This window comes from Nilaparvata lugens, unplaced genomic scaffold (assembly GCF_014356525.2).
Source record: "Nilaparvata lugens isolate BPH unplaced genomic scaffold, ASM1435652v1 scaffold4875, whole genome shotgun sequence".
NCBI lineage: Eukaryota > Metazoa > Arthropoda > Insecta > Hemiptera > Delphacidae > Nilaparvata > Nilaparvata lugens.
The window spans coordinates 493-23,118 of record NW_024090870.1 but is presented as its reverse complement, the minus strand read 5'-3'; the positions used below and the strand labels follow the sequence as shown (position 1 = coordinate 23,118).

At 34.1% G+C, this 22,626-nt stretch overlaps 1 protein-coding gene across 1 annotated transcript; it reads right to left on the bottom strand.

The window, feature by feature from the left end:
• Window positions 1-1,607: 1,607 nt before the first annotated feature.
• On the bottom strand, window positions 1,608-21,699 carry LOC120355808 (fibrillin-2-like). Its single transcript, XM_039444522.1, has 7 exons — window positions 21,615-21,699; window positions 20,107-20,284; window positions 16,213-16,326; window positions 14,569-14,633; window positions 14,202-14,334; window positions 8,648-8,861; window positions 1,608-1,732 (listed from the first exon to the last, which is right to left on the bottom strand). The coding sequence occupies exons 1-7, from the start codon at window positions 21,678-21,680 to the stop codon at window positions 1,729-1,731; spliced, it is 774 nt and encodes a 257-aa protein (XP_039300456.1). The 5' UTR covers window positions 21,681-21,699; the 3' UTR covers window positions 1,608-1,728.
• Between the last annotated feature and the right edge of the window lie 927 nt (window positions 21,700-22,626).

Genomic DNA, 22,626 nt, shown 5'->3' with positions numbered 1-22,626 from the left:
ATATGAATATGATGATAACTTTTTATTAAAGAATAAAAATTTGTCATAGCAACTGCTATCACAAGTAGTATTAATTACGTGTATGTTACCGACAGGCGACAGACGTTAACGGAAGCGAGTTGATATAGAACTTATAAATTAATGCTGTCTATTATTCAGCTGAAATCATGTGTGTGTGTTGGTGTGTGTGTGTGTGGTGTATGAGTGTATGTGCGTCTGTGCGTCTGTGTACACGGTATCTCATCTCCAAATTACGGAATGACTTGAAATTTAGAACTTGACAATCCTTACACTATAAGGATCCGAACGACAATTTTGATCAAATGCAAATCAAGATGACGGCTAAAATGGCGAAAATGTTGTCAAAACAGGGTTTTCTCGATTTTCTCAAAAAAAATTTTGCATTTCAAGGAAAATATAAAAGGGAAAAGGAGCCTCCTTCATACGCCAATGTTAGAATAAAAATTGGTGTGGCGCACTCACACAACTTCCCTTGCCGTTATGAAAATTGATCACCTGACGCTAGTGTTCCCGCGCATCTCAAGTCTGCTACTATTCAAAGATCTGAGCCAGCTGGTGAAGGGACAATAACGCTGGAGACACACGAGGTCTGCTATCTCTTCATAGTGAATGATTTAATAGAATCAACAGTTGTGAACAGTTTGCAATTGAAATAATCACATTTTCTCGAATTTGGAGCTTTTTTTAAATTTTAGGTTAAAATGTTACCGAAAACATAAGGAGAGCTTTTATGCTCAATCTTTTCCCCTTGAAAGTTTTGTTAGAATTGTATTTGAAGCCTGATAATTGGGAATCTAAAATCAAGCTTTGCAAGATGGGGCGGAGCTCCAGAAATTTTACAGATATGGGACTTATGGCAGTTGATATAGCTTATCAAGACTATTTTAGGTAAGAATTTGATCAAAATCGTTGGAGCCATTGTCGGGAAAATTGCGAAAAACCCTGTTTTTGACAACTTTTTCGCAATTTTAGCCGCCATCTGAATTGCATTTGATCGAAATTGTTCGTGTCGGATCCTTATAGTGTAAGGACCTTAAGTTCCCAATTTCAAGTCATTCCGTACTTGGGAGATGAGATATCGTGTACACAGACGCACATACACTCACACTCATACACACACACACACACACACACACACACACACACACACACACACACACAGACCAATACCCAAAAAACACTTTTTGGACTCAGGGAAGCTTGAAACGTATGGAAATTTACAAATTGGGGTACCTTAATTTTTTCGGAAAGCAATACTTTCCTTACCTATGGTAATAGGGCAAGGAAAGTAAAAATCAGACTATAGAATTATTCATCATAAATCAGCTGATAAGTGATTCACAGATGTGTGGAGAAGCCAGTCTATTGCTGTATTTCCATAAGGTCTATAGTTTCAATCAGGTACTTTTGGATGAGAATACTGCGTGAGGTCTACTGTTCACGGAACTACTAGTTATTGAATAGAATGGTAAGTCAATGATGAAAATATATAACTTTTTTTATTTCATAAGAGTTCTCAACACATGAAAGTATGAGAGACGGTGAAGGCAGAATTGATAAAAAATATACTGACCAACACAAAAAACATTGGTGCTATCCAGCCTGAAACCATCATTACATGAGCACATGAAACTTCCAATGTATTGGTGCAATGTCCATTCTGGCACATGCTGTCATGCTCCTCGCATTCGTTTATGTCTCCCTCCACTAGCTGAAAATATAAACGTCATCAAAAACATTCAATCAAACAGAAAACAGATTATTACCAGAATCATTTCGGCTAGTTTCACACACATTCGGTTCGGTTCGTTTTCGTCAGATTCCGATAAGTGTAATTCGGTAAGTGTGATCAGTGTGATAACGGTAATTCGGTTTGAATTCGGTACCGAATAGAAACCGCATAGAACCAAACGCCCACTTGACACTAATAAATTCCATCCGGCTCAAATTAATTTCTAGCGAGGGGCTACTTTCACACACATTCGGTTCAGTTCGGTTCGGTTTGCTGTCTGTTCGTTTTCGGACAATTCCGATAAGTGTGAAACGGTGATTCAGGTTGAATTCGGTTCCGCTTTCTGTTCGTTTTCGGACAATTCCGATAAGTGTGAAACGGTGATTCGGGTTGAATTCGGTTCCGAATAGCAACCGCATAGCACCGAACGCCCCCTCGACACAAATAGGTTCTATCATATTCGAATTCGTTGCTAGGAAACAGGAAACAAAAACAAAGTCTTTCACACACGCTCGGTTTTTTGTTTTTATTTTAACCTGATATCATGATTATCTGTTTCAAAATCTAATATTTATTTATTTAATCTTTCAGAATCACACAACTTACAGAAAAGTACCACAGGCTTATAAGCCCAAAACGGTTCCAATTCTAATTTGTACAACAGTCCAAATGTAGCTAGGTTATGTGTCACTTGACATTCATCAATTACACACTCAATTTACAATTCAAAACACACACAAATCATTTTAAAATTAAAAAAACACAAACTTTGAAAAAACTATAAAATTTGAGACCGAAAAGACAAACACACTAAAAAATTATATAAATATTATGTCAAAATCATATTATGGTCAATTAATTTGTCAAATTATACATGTTTTAGAAAGAATATTATGATCACCCCGACACATATTATTATAGTGGGGTATCATAATTAGAACTAAGTTTATTATTAGCAACTTTTGTATGTATAATATAATAATTAAGTATATGTTTTGTCAATAAACTCCTCTGGTTGCAATTAATTCATTGGCAATCAGAGAAATTATATTAATATTATTTCAGTTAGTCCGTGGATGATAAGTTTGATAAACTAAAACTCAGAGAGAATTTTTATTATTCAATTTTTCCATGAGAATTACATGATTTCATAATGGTGAGAAGAGATGAAGGTTATGTACCATGTGTCAAGACAAGAAACAAATTTCCAATTTAAAAAAAATAATCACTCTGAACGTCCAAAATTAACATAATCAAAAAGAAACTAATCAAGAGTTAACAATTTCCAATTCACCTTGAAAACGTTGCAGTTCAAAAAAAAAAATCACATCTCACTATCTGAACACCAGCAGTTGTATTTAATACCAACATGAATTGTGAAAGTTCATACACAGCTGTGCTGAGAAAAAAATCCGAATTAGAACCGTACGAATTAAAACCTGATATGTATGAAGTCTCATTCGTTTTCGGCAATGAACCGAAAACGAAGCGAACCGAATGAAACCGAATGTGTGTGAAGCTAGCCTTTATAATGAAATAGAACCTTAGAAAAGGTTCAGCAAGATGATTTATATTGTGCACGACCCTCCTTACACACATCTCTAGGTGAAGAGTAGGTAATATTCTAATAAATTATTGTATAAATTACAATGTGTTTATAACACATTATAATGTGTTTGTAACATATTGCTTTTTTGGAATTAGGGCCGGTTTCCGAGCTTGGAATACAGCTAAGTTCTAGACTTCAAACAGCTGGAGTCAGAAAATTGGCTTTCCGATACGGGGCGTAGTCATTGTCATAGTCACGTTTAAATTAAATTTCGAAAAAACTAGAATATCAAACACGGAATAAAATAAAGAGAGAATTTGTGTTCAGCTGAATCCCGAGCTCGGAAACCGGCCTAAAACTATTCATTGATTTACGATAAATACTCGAATTCAGTACCTATTCACAAATTTTTGGTTTCATGTTTTTGAAAGAGGTTAGCATGGTACCATCAATTTCCATTTGTGAATTTGAATATGCAATCAATTTTGTTATTCCACACACTTAAGGTTGCGTTTCTTTTGAAACACCCGTTACTATTGCATCATTTGGGTTTACATTCGTTATCCAAATCTTAGGATTGCATTCTAGTTAAATTTTAAACGAGATTAAATGCCATGAGAACCAATCAGAGAATGCTTTCATGAAGAGGAGGCTTCTCTTGTTGGTTCTAGAGGCATTTAATACCAATTAAATTCAAGAAGCTCTTGTGCAACCGAGACTGAATAAATGTGAATGAATTTAATGTTACTGGTTTGTCAGTAGTTATATAAAATATTCATATGACTAATCACAAAAACATTGTATGAATATAAAATTTTCTGACTCAGCCTTGTCTTACAATTTGTATTGTTGGCTGTGAATAAATAGACTTTGACTTTGAAATTGAAATCATCTTGTAGAAATTAAAAATTCTGTAAACCAAATTGATGAATGATTCGTAAAATTCTACATGTTTCAGAAAATAATATTATCACCCCAACACATATCATTATAGTGGGAATCATAATTAGGACTAAGTTAATCATTAGCAAATTCCTTTGTATGTATAATAATTGACGAACGAAATGAGGTCTATGTTTCAACACGGTATTTCTCATGTCTGTAGTATGTATGTATGTATGTATGTATGTATGTATGTATGTATGTATGTATGTATGTATGTATGTATGTATGTATGTATGTATGTATGTAACGCATTTCGGCCAAACGCGTTGATAAAATTCTATGAGATTTGGCAGGAATATTCCTTTTTAACTGCGCACGATGTATACACAAGATTTTTGAAATTTTGCATTTTAAGGATAATATGAAAGGAAAAGGGATTTACTCCATACTCCGATATCACTATAATATATAATTTACTCTGAAGATAGGATTAATCAGACTATAGAATTATTCATGATCATCAGCTGACAAGTGGATTATCCATTGCATGAATTACACAGATGTATGGAGATCCGTGTCTATTATTTCTATAAGGTAGAAATATTGTCAATATTTTGTTTTGCAGTCATGGTATTATGATGCGTGCCCATCAGTATCAATATTCTCACATTTGAAAAACAAATTAAATAGGTGATTGAAGATGAAATGGAAAATGATTAAATGAACTAAATAATATCGAAGAATATATAATTGACCGAGCAAAGTGAGGTTTAAGATTGAAGTCGACGGTTTGGCATTTCTCTAAATGTTTAAATGATTAAATGTTTAAATGTTTAAATGTTTAAATGTTTAAAAGTTTAAATGTCAAATGTTCAAATGTTTAAATGTTTAAATGTTTAAATGTTTAAATGTTTAATGTTTAAATTTTAAATGTTTAAATGTTTAAATGTTTAAATGTTTAAATGTTTAAATTTTAAATGTTTAAATGTTTAAATGTTTAAATGTTTAATGTTTAAATGTTTAAATGTTTAAATGTTTAATGTTTAAATGTTTAAATGTTTAAATGTTAAATGTTTAAATGTTTAAATGTTAAATGTTTACATGTTTAAATGTTTAAATGTTTTAAATGTTTAAATGGTTTAAATGTTTAATGTTTAAATGTTTAATGTTTAAATGTTTAAATGTTTAATGTTTAAATGTTTAAATGTTTAAATTTTAAATGTTTAAATGGTTAAATGTTTAAATGTTTGAATTTTTCAAATTTCATGAAAATCTATTACCGGGTTTCGCCGTAAATACGCAACATATAAATATACAAATAGTGACTAGGTTTTTGATTTTGTATTAGAATTATTTAAATAAGTGCAATATTTCTAAAGTCTTTAATTTATTGTGATACATTCTGTGATTCATTCAGAGTATAAAATCAACCTTCAAAATTCAAAATTTTAATCATCATTCCTGGACCGAAAATCAAGTAATGAAGCAGTGTGTGATTACATAACCTTAACTTTTGGACAACATTAACATTTTATCAAAATTTTTGGAGAGAAATAGTACAGCTCAGTTCTTCCTCGCATGTCATAATTGTATTATGATTATAGTATTTTTACAATATAACATTTGAACATTCAAACATTTAAACATTAAGAGAAATGCCAACCGTCTTCTTGAATCTTAGACCTCACTTTGCTCGGTCAATGATTCAACTGTGAATATTGTGATTCAACTGAATCAACTAGAACAGGTGACATCAGATACTTGTGGATGAGAAAACTCCGTGAGGTCTTCTGTTCACAGAACTACTATTATAGAATCATTATGTACTGTAAATTATGTTTGTGAATAAACTCTTCTGGTTGCATTTCATTGGCGATCAGAGAAATCACTATTATTATTTACATTTTTCATCACTTTGCTATGTGAGTTTTCCATCAAAATCGGTCTTTGACAAGACTTGATGAATATTCTGCTGCTATGTTTAGGATTTCCCGAATCATTGATACAGTGTTGAGCAACACTGCCTTTTGCATAAAGTAGATCGAGTAGAAGTATTTTTATTATTATTTGATAATAATAAAGAGATTGGAACATTGGAAAAATGAATAATTTCGCACAATCTGGTTACGTCAATAATATTTGGTCAGCTGGTGGCTGAAGTCATAGACAAAAGATAGTTAAAAAGATATCCCATGGTATAATCGTTTATGTCCCAAATTGCCGATTTTTTGTTAACTCAAGCCGATTACTGTAGACAACTGTATTTTATCACTGAATATCGGGGGACCGAGCTTCGCTCTGGAGTGTAAAGGCATAGAAAGTTTGTAACGAAAGATTGAATTATAGTTTATATTTATTTATTCATTTTCTCAGTCGTACAGTATTTTCACATTTATATGAGGAGGCACATTAGGCTTATGCCCAAAACTGTCCCTTTTCAAATTTATCCTACAGTCCAAATCAAAATCTAGGTTAAGCTACTATCACTCATCAAAATAACAATTATTCACACTTCAAAAAAAGAAACACGTCATCAATTACAAATAGATATAGGTACTATGAATTCGATTTAGAATGATATACTATGTTTGTCACAATATTTTTGTTAATATACTATGTACTATTCTACACTAACAGCATCTAGTTACTATTTTGGACTTTCTGTTATTACTCTTTTTTAGAAAACATGTTTATTTCTAAAAAAAGAGAAATAAACAAGAAAATCTGGTGTGGCGCACTCACACAACTTTCCCTGCCGTTATAAAAATTGATCACCTGACGCTAGTATTCACGCTCATCTCAAGTCTACTATTCAAAGATCTGAGCCAGCTGATGACAGGAAAATAACGCAGGAAACACACAAGGTCTGCTATCTCTTCATAGTGAATGATTTAATAGAATCAACAGTTGCCAACAGTTCGCACTTGAGTAATCACATTTTCTCGAATTTCGATCTTATTTTCAGTTTTAGGTGGAAATGTTACTGAACATTAATTGTAGACATTTTCATGCTCTATCTTTTCCACTTAAAAGTTTTTGTTTAAATTGTATCTGAAGCCTGATAATTGGGAATCTAAAATCAAACTTTGCATAGATGGGCGGAGCTCCTATAATTTTTACAGATATGGGACTTGTGACAGTTGATAGGGCTTATCAATGACTATTTTAGGTATAAATTCAATCAAAATCGTTGGAGCCGTTTTGAGGAAATCACGGAAAACACTGTTTTTGACAACATTTTCTACATTTAGCCGCCATCTTGAATTGCATTTGATCAAAATTGTCCGTGTCGGATCCTTATATTGTAAGGACCTTAAGTTCCAAATTTCAAGTCATTCCGTTAATTGAGAGATGAGATATCGTATACACAGACACACATACACTCATACACACACACACACACAAAAGTACAGACCAATACCCATAAACCACTTTTTTGAACTCAGGGGACCTTGAAACGTATAGAGATTTAGAAATTGGGGTACCTTAATTTTTCAAGAGAAATAAACGAAAAAAGAGAATATAAAGGAAAATAAGTTTTCCTTGCTGGATTATTCTTCTCGAGAGATCAGCTGAGGAATAACCCACACATGCACTCACTCACTTCCATCACTGTTTCGACAGACGACAAAATGTCCAGCTGTTTTTCCAAGGACGTATTTATCCTTTTATTTTTTTCAGCTAGTTATCCAGGGCTGAGACCTAGTGCAATCGAATTTTCATATCATAAAACTACTTTGTTCCAAATTTCGAGAGAATCGTTAGAGCCGTTTTCGAGATCCGGTCAAATGCAGATATATAAACATCTAAACATGTAAACAGAAATTGCTCGTTAAATAGTATAGGTGAGAGTGTAAAAACGGCACAGAATGATAAATTAGCAAGGGTCACATAGCTTCATGAAAAAAAACTACGTGGACTATCAACTTGAGTTAACAGTGAAGGTTGGAACATAAACGCCCTAAACCATGAGATATCATCTTATACTATATTTTCTCTATGTTATCATCATAAATGATACAGTAATACCACACATGATAAAGTATCAACACAATATGATACAGTATCATCTCAACTTGATACACAACACCATAATTTGATGCAAAGCTTCCAACTTTGAATGAATTCTACAAACCATGGGATATCATCTTAAGGAATACTAGCAGGTAACCCGTGCTCCACAAGGGTCTATTATTTAAAACTTGACAAATTGAAAAATTGACCTAGTGGAATCTTGAAGAGTTTGAAATAGGCTTCGAACCAAAATTGAAATTTGGGCTTCGAGGTGCACGAGATTCATATTTTTATAATCTATGTGCAAAATTTGAAGATCTAAATCATCCCCGTTTCTCCGGTATGCAATCCACAAGTTGAAATGTTTTGCTACGAACAAACACAACCCTACTCTCTTATTATATAAATTTGTCTAGTGTGAACTTGTTTTGTATGGAGTTACTGACGGTGACGGTGTTGGGTTTGTAGCCGGGTCCGCTGGGGCAGAGGGTGCGGTACTGGTCGGAGTGTGGGGGTGGACAGGCCTCGCAGTAGCTGCCCCACGCTTTGCCGACGCTGCAACAGCAGCCGACTTGGACATCGGACTGCCCGTCTCCATCGAGCATCGGCTCCGGCCTTCGATCTGCTCCACGCTCAAGTAGCACTGCGACTCGCGTTTGTCTGCAAACATCACAAACAATATTACAGTGCCTATCGGCGGAGGCCCCAGATGGGTTGCTAGTCCTCCCCAGGTGGCGGATAAGGAAATGCCTCCCAGATATGGGTGATACCCAATTTACCTACAATATAAAAATTCGACTGAGTCATTGTCAATATGTAGAACCGTTCCATAATTGAATAAAAACACAAATATGTGGCAAATTCTATATTTGACACGACCATGGTTTCGTGACCACACAGAACACATTTTCAAGTTGACTTAGCTTTTCAGTCAACCAAATAAAACAGTGTAGAATTTGACAACATATTTGTGTTTTTATTCAATTACCTACAATATATTCGAATATTTAGAGTGATTACAGAAGGACTATGTCATCATAAACTATACTGACTATAAGACATCAATAAAATTTTTTATGATACTTTTATCATATAAATGGCGGCTGATTGAAGTTTTAGTTTTTAAAGAAATAATTGATGAAGTTCAATCAGCCGCCATTTAGAATACAAGTATCATGGAACATTTTTATCGATGCCATCTTTCTTGTTTTGAAAAGGCCTTTAAAATGATGTACTACACAATGGGTGTTTACATCTAAAATATTTGAGTTACAACCCCTAAAGCCCCGCACACACACACACCAACACACACACACACACACAACACACACACACACACACACACACACACACACACACACCACACACACACACACACACACACACACACACACACACACAACACACACACACACACACCACACACACACACACACACACACACACACACACACACACCACACACACACACACACACACACCACACACACAACACATCAATATTTTGTTCGATTTTTGTTCGTACGATTTTTTGCCGTCCTTATAAATTTTATTAGATTAAACAGATGATTTTAAACAGACTATGTTGTCAAGTTCTGTTTAATCTGGAAGAATTCGATCATAAGGACGGTAAAAATCGTACGAACAAAAATCGATGTGAGTGTGCGTGGCCTAAGTCACCCCCTTATGAGGGGTTGATTTCAGTTGAACGTCAAAAGATAGAGTATTTGACCAATAACTTATCCTGAAAGTTAGAGTATTGTATCCACAACAGTCTCCAATTTATTGAAAGGTTGCCATACATATGACTTACTCTGTATAGTTACTGTAGGCTACTCTAGAGTTTCCACTGTAGGTACTTGAATAGCCTATGTTTATCAACTATATACAGCTGTAGAAAGTTAACTTCTACTTTCAAGTAGAGTGTTGATTGTATAATACATTCCTCTTAATAGTACTTTTCTTCAGCAGTCCCTTGAAACGTGCATACATAGCCTACAGAGAAACCTTGATATAGTACACCCCTATTCAGTACAGACCTTCCAATAGTACATTTTTTGAGCGGTCCCTTGAGATGTACTATATTGAGGTTCCACATATAACTAGTAGTCTGTGAACAGTATACCTCGCGCAGTTATAAACCGCATCCTCCTCTTATACTGTCCATCAGAGTAAATCCTGTCTGTATGTCGTGTCGGCGAGATATCGTGTGAAAACGGCTAAAGGCTGTTGGGTTGATGTATCAAAAATGCTAACATCAAAAGCTAATCTCCTTCAAGACATACTGGCAACAGGACAGCCCGAGTTCAAAGCAGAGAAGTTCGAGGAACAATGCTATGTTATTTTAGTTATTAATTGTATGCGTTATTGCAAGCAATCAATAGTCATTTTTAATAGTGCATAAAAATTGCATTCAATGAGGAATGCAATTTAGTCTACACAGCAAATTATTTTTTACCAAGTCCATTGAGATATTGAATTGCATGCGTCATGGCTTGCAATTTATAATCAACTCGGAAGCTGATTATTATGATTTATAAGTCTGATTTTTTCTCTAATATTGGCGTATGAAGGAGGCTCCTTTTTCCTTTCATATTATCCTTGAAATGCAAAATCTCCAAAAACCTTGTATACTGTATACGTTGACGCGCAATTTAAAAAGGAACATACCTGTCCAATTTCATGGAAATCTATTACCGCCTTTCGCCGTGAATGCGCCACATATAAACATTTAAACATTAAGAGAAATGCCACACCTGCGACTTGAATATTAAACCTCACTTCGCTCGGTCAATAAGGTATACGAATAAAGCAATCCCTTGCAAATGCAGGAGAATATGCACATTGAATTTATTTTTTCTCATAGCATGACATGAGGCATTTGAATAATTGCTTCCGTCAACTGTTCATGCCAGCCAATTAAAATCTACTATTATTTCAGCTTTCTTTTTAAAACTATCTTTGCATTTTCCCTTCCCTATTTCTTCCCTATCCCAACTATTTTCTCTGTCTGTCTTTCCAATGAGAAATTCAAATAGAGTTGCTTGATTTTTTTATCATTTCTCTTCTACAATGTAAATTTGGAGAGATAAGTTGCAAAAAAGTTTCCTCTTCAATAACAAATGAAGACTCTCTGAAATTCTGGGAAGTTAAATTTAGGGGCAAATGCCATTGTTTCTTATGGTTTTTTACCTGAAAAATTGATTAGAACAGGTCCCAGAACTGTAAGATGAGTAGTTTTTGAGTAATCCAGTGTGAAATGCAAAAACATTGAGTAAAAAAACACAATTTTTACATTTGGCCAGCAATCGCTTTGTTATTTTACCAATAAACTGATCAAATTTCAGAACAAAACTTGTAGAAAATTAATTCTAAACAAAACGGTATGATTAAAGTATACAGAAAGTGAACAGATAATCGATTAAAGGAAGTTTTATTGAAAACTGTAATGTAAAGTTATGCAATAAAATTACAGTAAATGCTCAAAAATGTTGCCATTAACTTCAATGCATCTTTCTGCTCGTTTAAGAATTGCTCTTGTTGCTTTTCGTAGTTCTACGGGGCTCTCCTTTAACTGCACAAAGGCTTCATTAATTCGATCAAGTAACGCCTCACGGGAATTTACTTTGACCTCGTAAACATGATCTTTCATCCATCCCCATATGCAGAAGTCCAATGGCGTATGATCTGGTGACCTTGGTGGCCAGTGTATAGGACCACCACGACCGATCCATTTATTTGGGAACTGATGATTTAGATAGGTGGAAACATCATTTGAAAAATGTGGCGGTGCGCCATCATGCTGGAAGTACATCTTGCGTCGCGTTGCAAGAGGAACATCTTCCAGCAATGTCGGTAATTCTTCTTGAAGAAACTGTAAGTACGCCTGACCTGTTAAGCGCTCTAGAAAAATAAACGGTCCAATTAGCTTATCATCAATAACACCACACCATACATTAATGTTAAAACGGTATTGAAAGTTACGTTCAATTGTTGCATGAGGGTTCTCTTCTGCCCATGAATGTTGGTTTCGTAAATTGTTGATACCATCACGAGTGAACTGTGACTCATCGGTAAATAAAATGTACTTGAAGAGTTGACGATGATTGACTAACCATTGCAGTACTCCAAGCGATGTTCATTGTCTCCTGGTTGTAAATGCTGTACTTTTTGTTTATGGTAGGGATAAAGGTTGTTCTTATTAAGTGTTCTCCAAACTTTACTTTGCGAAACCCTAAACCGCTTTGAAATACGTCTTGTACTAATACCTGGACTACGTTCAACAGCAGCAATAATGTTTTCTTCTACATTAACATCATGTTGGCGAGGGCGGTCAGACTGGATCTTTACGCTTGGAAGTGATCCTGTTTCCCGTAACGTACGAAATGTAGAAATAATGGTTCTAGCATTTGGAATTCTACGATAAGGGTAACGTTGTCTGTATTCTTCCACAGCGATTGTAGCATTGCCTTCACATACACCGTAAATAAACACCATATCGGCGTATTCTTCAATTGAAAATAAGTATGGCATTACTACTCCAACAATTTAATAATACTATGGACAAAACAATGCTAACACGGACTAAAATTCAATACGACGAACAGAACAATACACACGTGGACTAAAACTCAGTTGTTACCTCTCAAGGAATTAAAATTCTACATTTCAAATCACATCATTGTTGATCAGCTGTTATTGTAGTGCCAACTTATGAAAAACAAATTATCCGCTCAACATGTGTATTTTTTTATTATTTATGTTGTTGTTTATGTTTATTTCTTTATTTTAAAACTGTGTTTTAATATTATTTATTTTGAAATTTTAGTAAAAAAATTAAGGTGTTAAATTTAAGTAAAAATCATTAACTTTTTACAGATCTTTAATAAGAAATCAACAGAGTTATTGTCGGCCAAATAAAAAACGTGTGTTGTTCTGTTTTCAATAAAACTTCCTTTAATCGATTATCTGTTCACTTTCTGTATACTTTAATCATACCGTTTTGTTTAGAATTAAATTTTCTACAAGTTTTGTTCTGAAATTTGATCAGTTTATTGGTAAAATAACAAAGCGATTGCTGGCCAAATGTAAAAATTGTGTTTTTTTACTCAATGTTTTTGCATTTCACACTGGATTACTCAAAAACTACTCATCTTACAGTTCTGGGACCTGTTCTAATCAATTTTTCAGGTAAAAAACCATAAGAAACAATGGCATTTGCCCCTAAATTTAACTTCCCAGAATTTCAGAGAGTCTTCATTTACTCAGCGGAACTGAAATCCAGGCGAAATCTTTAACCCTGTATAACTCGCTAACGAAACATTTCCGGACCTATGTTTATAAGTTTTTTTCATTATTTTTACATATAGAATGAGCTCTCAAAGTTACCGCATATCCCCCTGTATATAATATTAAAAGGTTATATCAAAATTACTTTAATTCAAATTATCTTATTATAAATAAGATTTCTATTTTCTATTTATATTATTTTTAAGAGAAATTGAAATAGAATACCCACTGAGCAACTTTATTTCTGTTGTTTTGAAGTTCAGATTGGTGTATCACATCTTTTTTGATAAGCCGCCTTTCAGATTTGTATGAACATAAAAATCTGATCCAAAGCAAAGTTTTGAATCAAAATACAAAAAAGATATTTCATTGATGAATTTAATTAATATTACATAAAATTGATTATCTTATCAAGGAAATGGAGACTAATATTAAATCAAATTTAATGGGATGAATTGAGTAACAACTGTGTACACTCATTGGCAAAATGGAGTGAGACTCTGCAACGTTTTTCTCCTATCTTTCTTCACTGCCATTATAACGTGAAATGCCCCAGTATGACGTCATACATGTTAGCTTAAGAGGTTTGACTTCCCAGCGTGACTATTCTGTATCTGGTCAACACTACTTGTTGATAATGTACATAATTATGTATGATCGTAAATTGAAACGCATAAATTTTGATTTGATTTGATGAATGAATGAGCTTACCAATACAAGCATTGCCAGCGGGGACAAGTTGGTAGTTGGGTGGGCATTCACAGATGAACTTTCCTTGAGTGTTGATGCATTTACCATAGAGACATGCCTGTGGGCTCTCACACTCGTTATATCGGTACAATTCCTACAAAACATAAATTCACACTGGATCACTCAAGATTTATACACTCAACAAATCAAACAACATAACTTATCTAGAAAATATTTTTTCTCATTACAATTAAAAATAAATAAATAAAAATAAATATTTTCAGAATGGTTATACCACCATCAGGCCCATATCACATTTTAGAACACCAATGGAAATCAAGTATCCGAGCTAGTAGCGGGGCATTACTTTTTATTGCGTTCATCAAACTAGGCAGGCCAGATTGGACACCATGTTTTTGCTGGTGTCCCACTCGATCGCTAGCCCGGCCACCGCTGGTGGACACCACTAGTGTCCCAGTCTTCATATGTTTTATAATTGAAGAAAAGAGAACTTTTGTCCCTGATAAACCTTCCTATCCCAAAAAGACGCGTTATTTTACACAGTAATCTATTTTTATTTTATACACACGGGCAGCCAAGTTATGCCAAGTTAATCATGGGCAGAAATTCATTGAAACTTTCAGTTTGATACTGGTATAGTTTTTTGTCACAGCGACGTGGTAGAAAATTTATACATTGATAGAAAATATGTAATATACTAGTAGTTCTGTGAACAGTAGACCTCGCGCTCTGTAAGTTATGTTGTTTTCTCGAAAATAAATAAATAATTTATCAATTAAAATGTCTAAAAAAATCCTAAATGAACATAGAGCTTTCTGTCCTATCGTACCGTAACGTGTCGTCCCGGAATCTGAGAGTGAGCGCTGTTATCAGGTCTGGCTGTCGTCGATACGTGAAACCTATCAACCCATAAGAGAACATTCTGTGTTTTCATGACGGCGAAAAATCGGTGTGTTGAAATTAACAAAATAAACTACCATAATGCTGATTTCCTACAAACTTCATCTCTCAATTTTCATTATTTTGGAAATCATTTTTTTTTTCAATAATATTTGTTGCAATTTTAATCATCAGATTCAAAAATAAAAATGTAAAAGAAGGTTTTCTATCAACAACTCCAAACTTGGCCTCAGCTTTTGGAAAGATACATTTTCAAGAATGTTCGATGTTTTTGAACGGGTAGTATTATAGTCCACTAGACCGCTGATTTATGATGAATAATATCATAGCCACCTCTAATACAAGGTCCCGGCCTACGATATTGCAACGTCGCAGCGTTGGCATAAAATCTAATACCTGATTGGTGAAAAAGATCAGCTGGTATTTTTTTGAAATCTTTTTCTTCAATCATGTATTAGATTCTAGGCCTACACTGCGACGTTGCAATATCGTAGGCCGGGGCCTTGTATTAGAGGTGGCTATGATAATATTCTATAGTCTGATTTTTACGGTAATATTGGCGAAGGAGACTCCTTTTCCTTTTGTATTATCCTTTAAATGCAAAATTTTAAAAATCCTTATGTATACGTCGACGCGAAATTCGAAAAGGAACATACCTGTCAAATTTCATGAAAATCTATTGCTGCGTTTCGCTGTAAATGCGAAACATAAAACATTTAAACATATGAACATAAAGAGAAATGCAAAACCGTCGACTTGAATCTTAGACCTCAATTTGCCCGGTCAATTATCTAACAGAAAAGAGCACTTGAACAGGTAAGATGATGGAATAATGAAAATCATTTTTACATAGTTATGAAGACAGAAGAGAGCAATTAGTGAGAAGGGGAAAGAGATTTATTAGGTGACATTGTATGGTTTCTATATTTTCTAATAAGCATTAAAAACAGAATACAATTACGTAACGTTCGTTTGGACAATTTACAAAGAATATTTCTATTTAGGATGAAGAAGAATTTTGTATTCTGGCTGTTTCTTGTTTTCTATTGCATTGATTGTAAATAAAAAATAAATGAATTGATGAGTCAAAAATAAAGTGTCATTAATTTACCTCCAGAATTGTCCAGTTGATATCCCTCGTTGCATTCGCATCGAAACATTCCAAACACATTCTCACAGCGTCCAAATACACATAGGTTGTTGAACATCTGACATTCATTTATATCTGGAAAAGATTTGCATAAATATTAAAAATACTAAACATCATATTATACAGGGTTTTTTACGAGCTCCCTACCAATACCCTAGGGCATTGTTCCTGGGTGAGAAACATATCTGAATATCATATTTAAATTATCATGAAGTAACTGAAGACTAGTTACTCACACAGCGGCCATTTTGCTTTTTTCACCTATTAATTTTTTATAAATAATGGTTGAACATAAGAAATAGCACAATCATTTATAACAACTAGACAAAGCTACAAAAATTATGATAATTTTTCAAATTCATAAAACAAAATGGCGGGCATTTAAAATGTTGTTCCTCAAATAACTCATAAACGGTTGGTTTTACAAAAAAATTACAAGAGTAACCTTTTGTTTAGTTAATTTAATTAGGTTCCTATCGATTGTTACCAGATTTTCAATATTGGACCAATATTTACTGAGATATGGCAGCTTTAGTGATAGGACACCGCTGGGGGCTAGTTGCAACAATGCAACAGTCTCCGGCTGCTTTGCATGTCATTTGTAAGTTATTTTAGATTATTTCAAACAATGATTGATGTTACATAACCCTCTTGGTCTTGGCATAAGTTCACTAAAGCTGTCATATCTCAGTTAATATTGGTCCAATCTTAAAAAATCAGGTACCAATCGATACGCTGGATAATTAAATTTACTAAAAAAGTTATCTTGTAAATTTTTAGTAAAATCAACATTTTCTGAGTTATTTGAGAAACAAAATTTTAAATGGCCGCCATTTTTCTATGAATTTGAAAAATTTTCAAAAATTTTGTAGCATTGTCTAGTTGTTATTAATGTTTGTGCAATTTCGTATGTTCAACCATTATTTATAAAAAATTAATAGGTTAAAAAAGCAAAATGGCCGCTGTGTGAGTAACTGAAGACTTCCGGACAATTGAGATATGTTTCTTACCCAGAAACAATGCTCTAGAGTATTGGTAGGGAGTTCGTAAAAAAAACCTGTATGTGAGGAATTGTATGGTGGATATCACCAGTAGGCCTATAAGATACTGTCGCCAAATACGATGAATGAGATTTCTTCCCTCTGACCTGTAACACCATTCTCATAGCATACATTTCAGTCGAATCAAATCAATTTTATTTTACAAAAAACGTAATACAATACGGTTTTCAATGATAGAACAGAGTTTGAACAATTCAAGTGACTAAAATAGGGTTAAAGAAAGGAGACGAGGCCGCACTACACTGGGCTATTGATCCAAAAAGGTTCATCCTGCAACTCTCGACTATCACACTCTATTGTCCTCTCAATCCGCTTCATTACCCTCATTAGTAGCCGGAGTGGCCTCGTCTGCTTTCTTGAAGGCAGTTTTAGCTGGTAGGGACTCATCTATTACTTTCCACCTTACCTGTTACTTGTATTATCACTTTATTATTGCATCTAGATCAGTGTTCAAGTACTTGTTATTCAATTATTTCTAATGGTTCATTTTGATGAAATTCAAATTGCTCACAAGCTGTATACAGACTAACTTGATTACATACAATTCGTGGTTACACACCACGTGCGCTATTCATCAGCTGATGATATGTCTATGTAATGTATCTAGTATCATCATGTACACTGAATATAATAGGACGTAAGAATAAGTATAAAAGGACGTAATCTTTATTGAAAAATAAAAAATAATACGTTCTTAGTTTGACTAAATTTGTACCTATAATCGATAGTAATGTGTGTGTTTATCCAATCAATGTAGGCTACCACTGGTTTACAGCTGAAAATGCATTTAAGTAATCAGGCAGGGCCGCCAATTTATTACTCGGAATGGAATCCTTAACAATAGACCACGAAAATGTCGAAACTCATTAACAATAGGCGACCACGGAAGGGTCACTAGAACTTCTACCTGTTCATCCATTGCTTTCGGCGGCCCCGTCTCCTTTCTTTTACCCCTAAAATATTATAATGTTGTGCTATATATCATGAAAATGAAATGTATAAGACAAATTAAAGTGGCATGATCATAACTTGCAACTTTTAACGTTAAATTTTCCTTTAATATTGAGGATAAAAAGTGATAGACTATTAAAAAAAGAAGATATTTATGTATTGTGATGTTTATTGTGTAAAATTCAGTGGCAGTCAATGGAATCAATGTAAGTATTGTTAAGTCACTACTCGGTCATCTTACAATTCGGTAACGTTTTCTGGCCCTCTATATTACCAGATTTGTTCGCCTGAGTTTTTTGTGAACCTATCTCGAACAAAACGTGTTCACAACTCGAACAAAAACTGTTGTTCAATTAAAACAGAGAAATGTGGATGTGATCCACAATATTTTCTCTTGGAACTCTGTATCGAAATCATGTATCACATGACCAAATGATATGAATTTAGATTCATATGAGGAACAAAGATGTTGAAGCGACAGAGTAATTTTTCATTACAAATAGGATCCCTACTGTCTAATTATTCTCGTTGAAGGAATATTTAGCTGTTTTCACGATTTTCACCAACTCTGAATGATTAAATGTTGCGTGTTTCAAAGATTACAATACAACAGTTCCGATCAGCAGCAATACCTGTACCTGATCTTTATATTTACTACTTATCTATCTTTGCCTTTAAATACGGTACAAGACAAATTGGACTAAAGGGTCAAATATCCATAATCATAACACAAGATTCAGATCTGCATTGCGAACTGAACCACACAGAACGACCTTTTACTAATGTAGCTCACAGCATATGGGTGAAAAAGTATTTAATTCGTTTCCGAACCACTTGAAAGAGATTCAAACACTGACAATTATTAGGACAAGACTGAAAAGCTGGTTGATAGCCCAGTGTCCCTATAGTTGGCAATCCCTGATAAACTGATGTAGAAAAAAATATATTAAGACTCTTACGTGTTACTTTCGAGTGCAATGTTCATGTTTCCAGATTTTATTGATGACTGTTTCTATATAGGATTGGGCTGTAACTGTCATTATTTTTTACTATTTAAATGATATTTTATATTTATATTTTTATATTTTCACTATTTTAAGAATTTATCAAGTTCAACTTTGTATATGAATGTTATAATTTTTATGTTTTTAATGTACATAACTATTGTCAATGTCTACTATTGTTTAGCCTGCGGCAAATCATAAATGAATTGAAATTTTATTTAATTTTATTTTTATTTGAATATTCATTCATATACAAATACAATTAAGGTAAAACAACAGGCATTCGCCCAAATCTATTCCAAACCTAATATGGAATACACAGTCTAGAGGTTATGTATTAAGGTTATAACTTAATTATTAATTTAAGTCTACTATTATTATGAGTCCAAAAAAATGTATCTACTACAATTTTGTATGTATTCGATTAATTAATTTCAAATTACAAAACCAAACAAAAATCTTTACAATCACAAAAAAATATTGAAAATTTCACTTAAATCCACAAAATTATATTCATGTTAAAATAAAAAATTGAACAGTTCTTGAGTGAGTGCTCCAACCCAGGGGGTCACTAGCATATATTCTATCAATATTGTAGAAAGTAATTCAGCTTATTAGAATAACTAGCAGGTAACCCGTGCTTCGCAAGGGTCTATTTTAAAACTTTACAAACTGAAAACTTGACGTAATGAAATCTAGAAGAATTGAAAATAGGCCTATAAGAATACTCGGTTGATTAAGAATGTATATGCAACATTTCAACTAATATTGTATAAAGTAATTCAGCTTATTAGAATAATTATTAGTGTAATGAAGTGAGACTGTGGTGTTCTACTGACCAACACACGAGGTCTCGCTGTGGTCGTCGGGGTGCATGAATCCCATTTCGCACTCACAGCGGAACGAGCCCGCGTAGTTGAGGCAGTGTCCGTTCTCGCACAAGCCTCCGTCCTCCAAGCACTCGTCAACATCCTGGCACGAGTAGCCATCGCCCTTAAAGCCACCGTCACACACGCACTGCAAACACACAATAATTTTTATTCACTCCCAACTGTTACACCAATTAATGATGAGCAAATTAAAAAAAAAACACTGCAAACAAACAAGAATAATTATTCATTTATTCCATTTCCAACTGTTACACCAATGTGCAAAGGCTAAAAAAAATCTAGTGATGATATTTTTCAAAGTTTTGTAATTTGTATACTAACAAGCTATCAAAATGAAATGTTTTATCAGGAAATTGCTTTTTACCTATCATTACTTTTTGAGCCCATAAAGTTGCATTTCATATAAATTCAAACTTTAAGAGCTCATATCTCAAAAAGTAATGATCGAGAAAAACCAATTTCCTGAGAAAACTTTTCATTTTGATAGCTTGTTCGTATAAGAATTAGAGAACTTTGAAAAATATCACCAGTAGATTTTGTTTTAGCCTTTGCACAGCCTTATCGGTGTAACAGTTTCATGGTATTGTTGATTGAATAAAACAAAAATTTCCTGAAAAAAATCAATATTTTTTTTATAAAGTGATTCAATTTACTAAAAATGACCAAAAACAACATTCAGTTGAGTTATTTTTGATAAATTGAATAACTTTCTCAAAAATTAATAATTTCAGAAAATTTTTGTTCTATTCAATCAATAATACCAATACTATAGAGAATTTATTCCCAAAACTTCATGGATCTAATTCTTACCGAATTTTCAATGATTTGTCCAAAATTTAAACTTTATACGCTCATATCTCAAAAAGTAATGATCGGAAGAAATGTTCTCCTAAATAAACGTTTATAACTAATTATCAAATATACAAAATATACAAAATTATCTTTATAACAAAATAAAGACAAATAACCAGTAGAAGAAAATAGGTGGAGGAGGAAGAGGTGAAGGGGGAAAGAAAGAGGAGATGAAGGAAGAGAAAGAGGAGCATGAAAAGGAGAATAGGGAAAAGAGAAAGAGGAGTAGGATGAGAAGAAGGAGAAAAGGAAGAAGAAAACAGGAAAAAGCACAGAATAAAGACGAAGAACCAGTAGAAGAAAACTGGAGAAGGAAGAGGTGAAGGGAGTGAGAAAAAGGAGAAGAAGTAAGAGAAGGAGGAGGAGGTGTGGGAAGGGGGAGAGGAAGAGGAGAAGAAGGAGAGGAAGAGGAGGATGAAAAGGAGAATAGGGAAAAAAGACAGATTGGATACAGGAGAATGAGACGGAAGGAAGAGAGAAAGAGGAGAAGGAGGATGAAAAGGAGAGGGAGAAAAGGAAGAAGAAAACAAGAAAAAAGGACGAGAAGGAGGAAAGGAAGAAGAAGGAGATGGCGAAGGAGAAGAAACGAATTAATGATGAGAGACCTTGAACGAGCCATCAGTATTGATGCACTGAGCGTTCTGGTCACATCCGCCATTGTGGTGAGGCATTCGTTAATGTCACGACAGTTGATTCCGTCGCCGTTGAAGCCGTCGCGGCATCGACACGCGTATGAACCCTACAAACAATAATCACATTTCATTCTATAATCATAGAACACAGCTGACAATATACCATTTGAATGAAAAAGGTACAGAATACCGGACTTATGCCCGGTTGCAGAGTCGTTACATAAAATCAAACATTGCTATGTGATACATAGTTTAAAATCACTGACATAAATGGTTGGTCGTTGCACAGTCGTTTGGCGAAGCCCATTAGCTATATTTCGAATTAGCATCACACATAAGTGACACTGCAGCTCTACTCACTTTTTCCGTGCATGCTTCTATCCAACCAATGTCTTTGCATCGGGGAAAGTTTCAATCGACATCACTGTGAACAGACCTAAAAGACCTCACATAAAATTGGTAAACAATATGGCGACTCTTGGCTTTTGGCGAGATTTCTCACCATATTTAGCGATTTGGAGGTTATAAACAACTTAAAAAAACATAGGGAGAAAAAATAATTTACTTATATACAGTTGGTTTTTTCACACATTTTTCAAAAAAGCTATCACAACCTCTAAAATGCATTAGGCGGGAGTAGATATTGGTTTTAACAGCACGACTTCAAGCCCATAACTTAACTGACCGTTTTTAGCTATTGGAGACATAAATGAGCTCTTTTTGACGACTGTGCAACGAAATCTTGTGTTCAATTGGGCGTTTTTAGTTTTATAAGAGCTATAGTTCACTTTGAAATCTGTGCAACGGAAAGTGGAGTTATGGCTTCATAAATAAGTTAAATGCCTGATTTTAACTTTATGTGACGACTCTGCAATCGGGCATTTGGCCGGTTGCAAACAAACCAATATCGCATGTGGGATGTGGGACCGACATACCACAGAACAATACGACTAGCGCAGAGGGACTTTCACACTACATTCGAGAA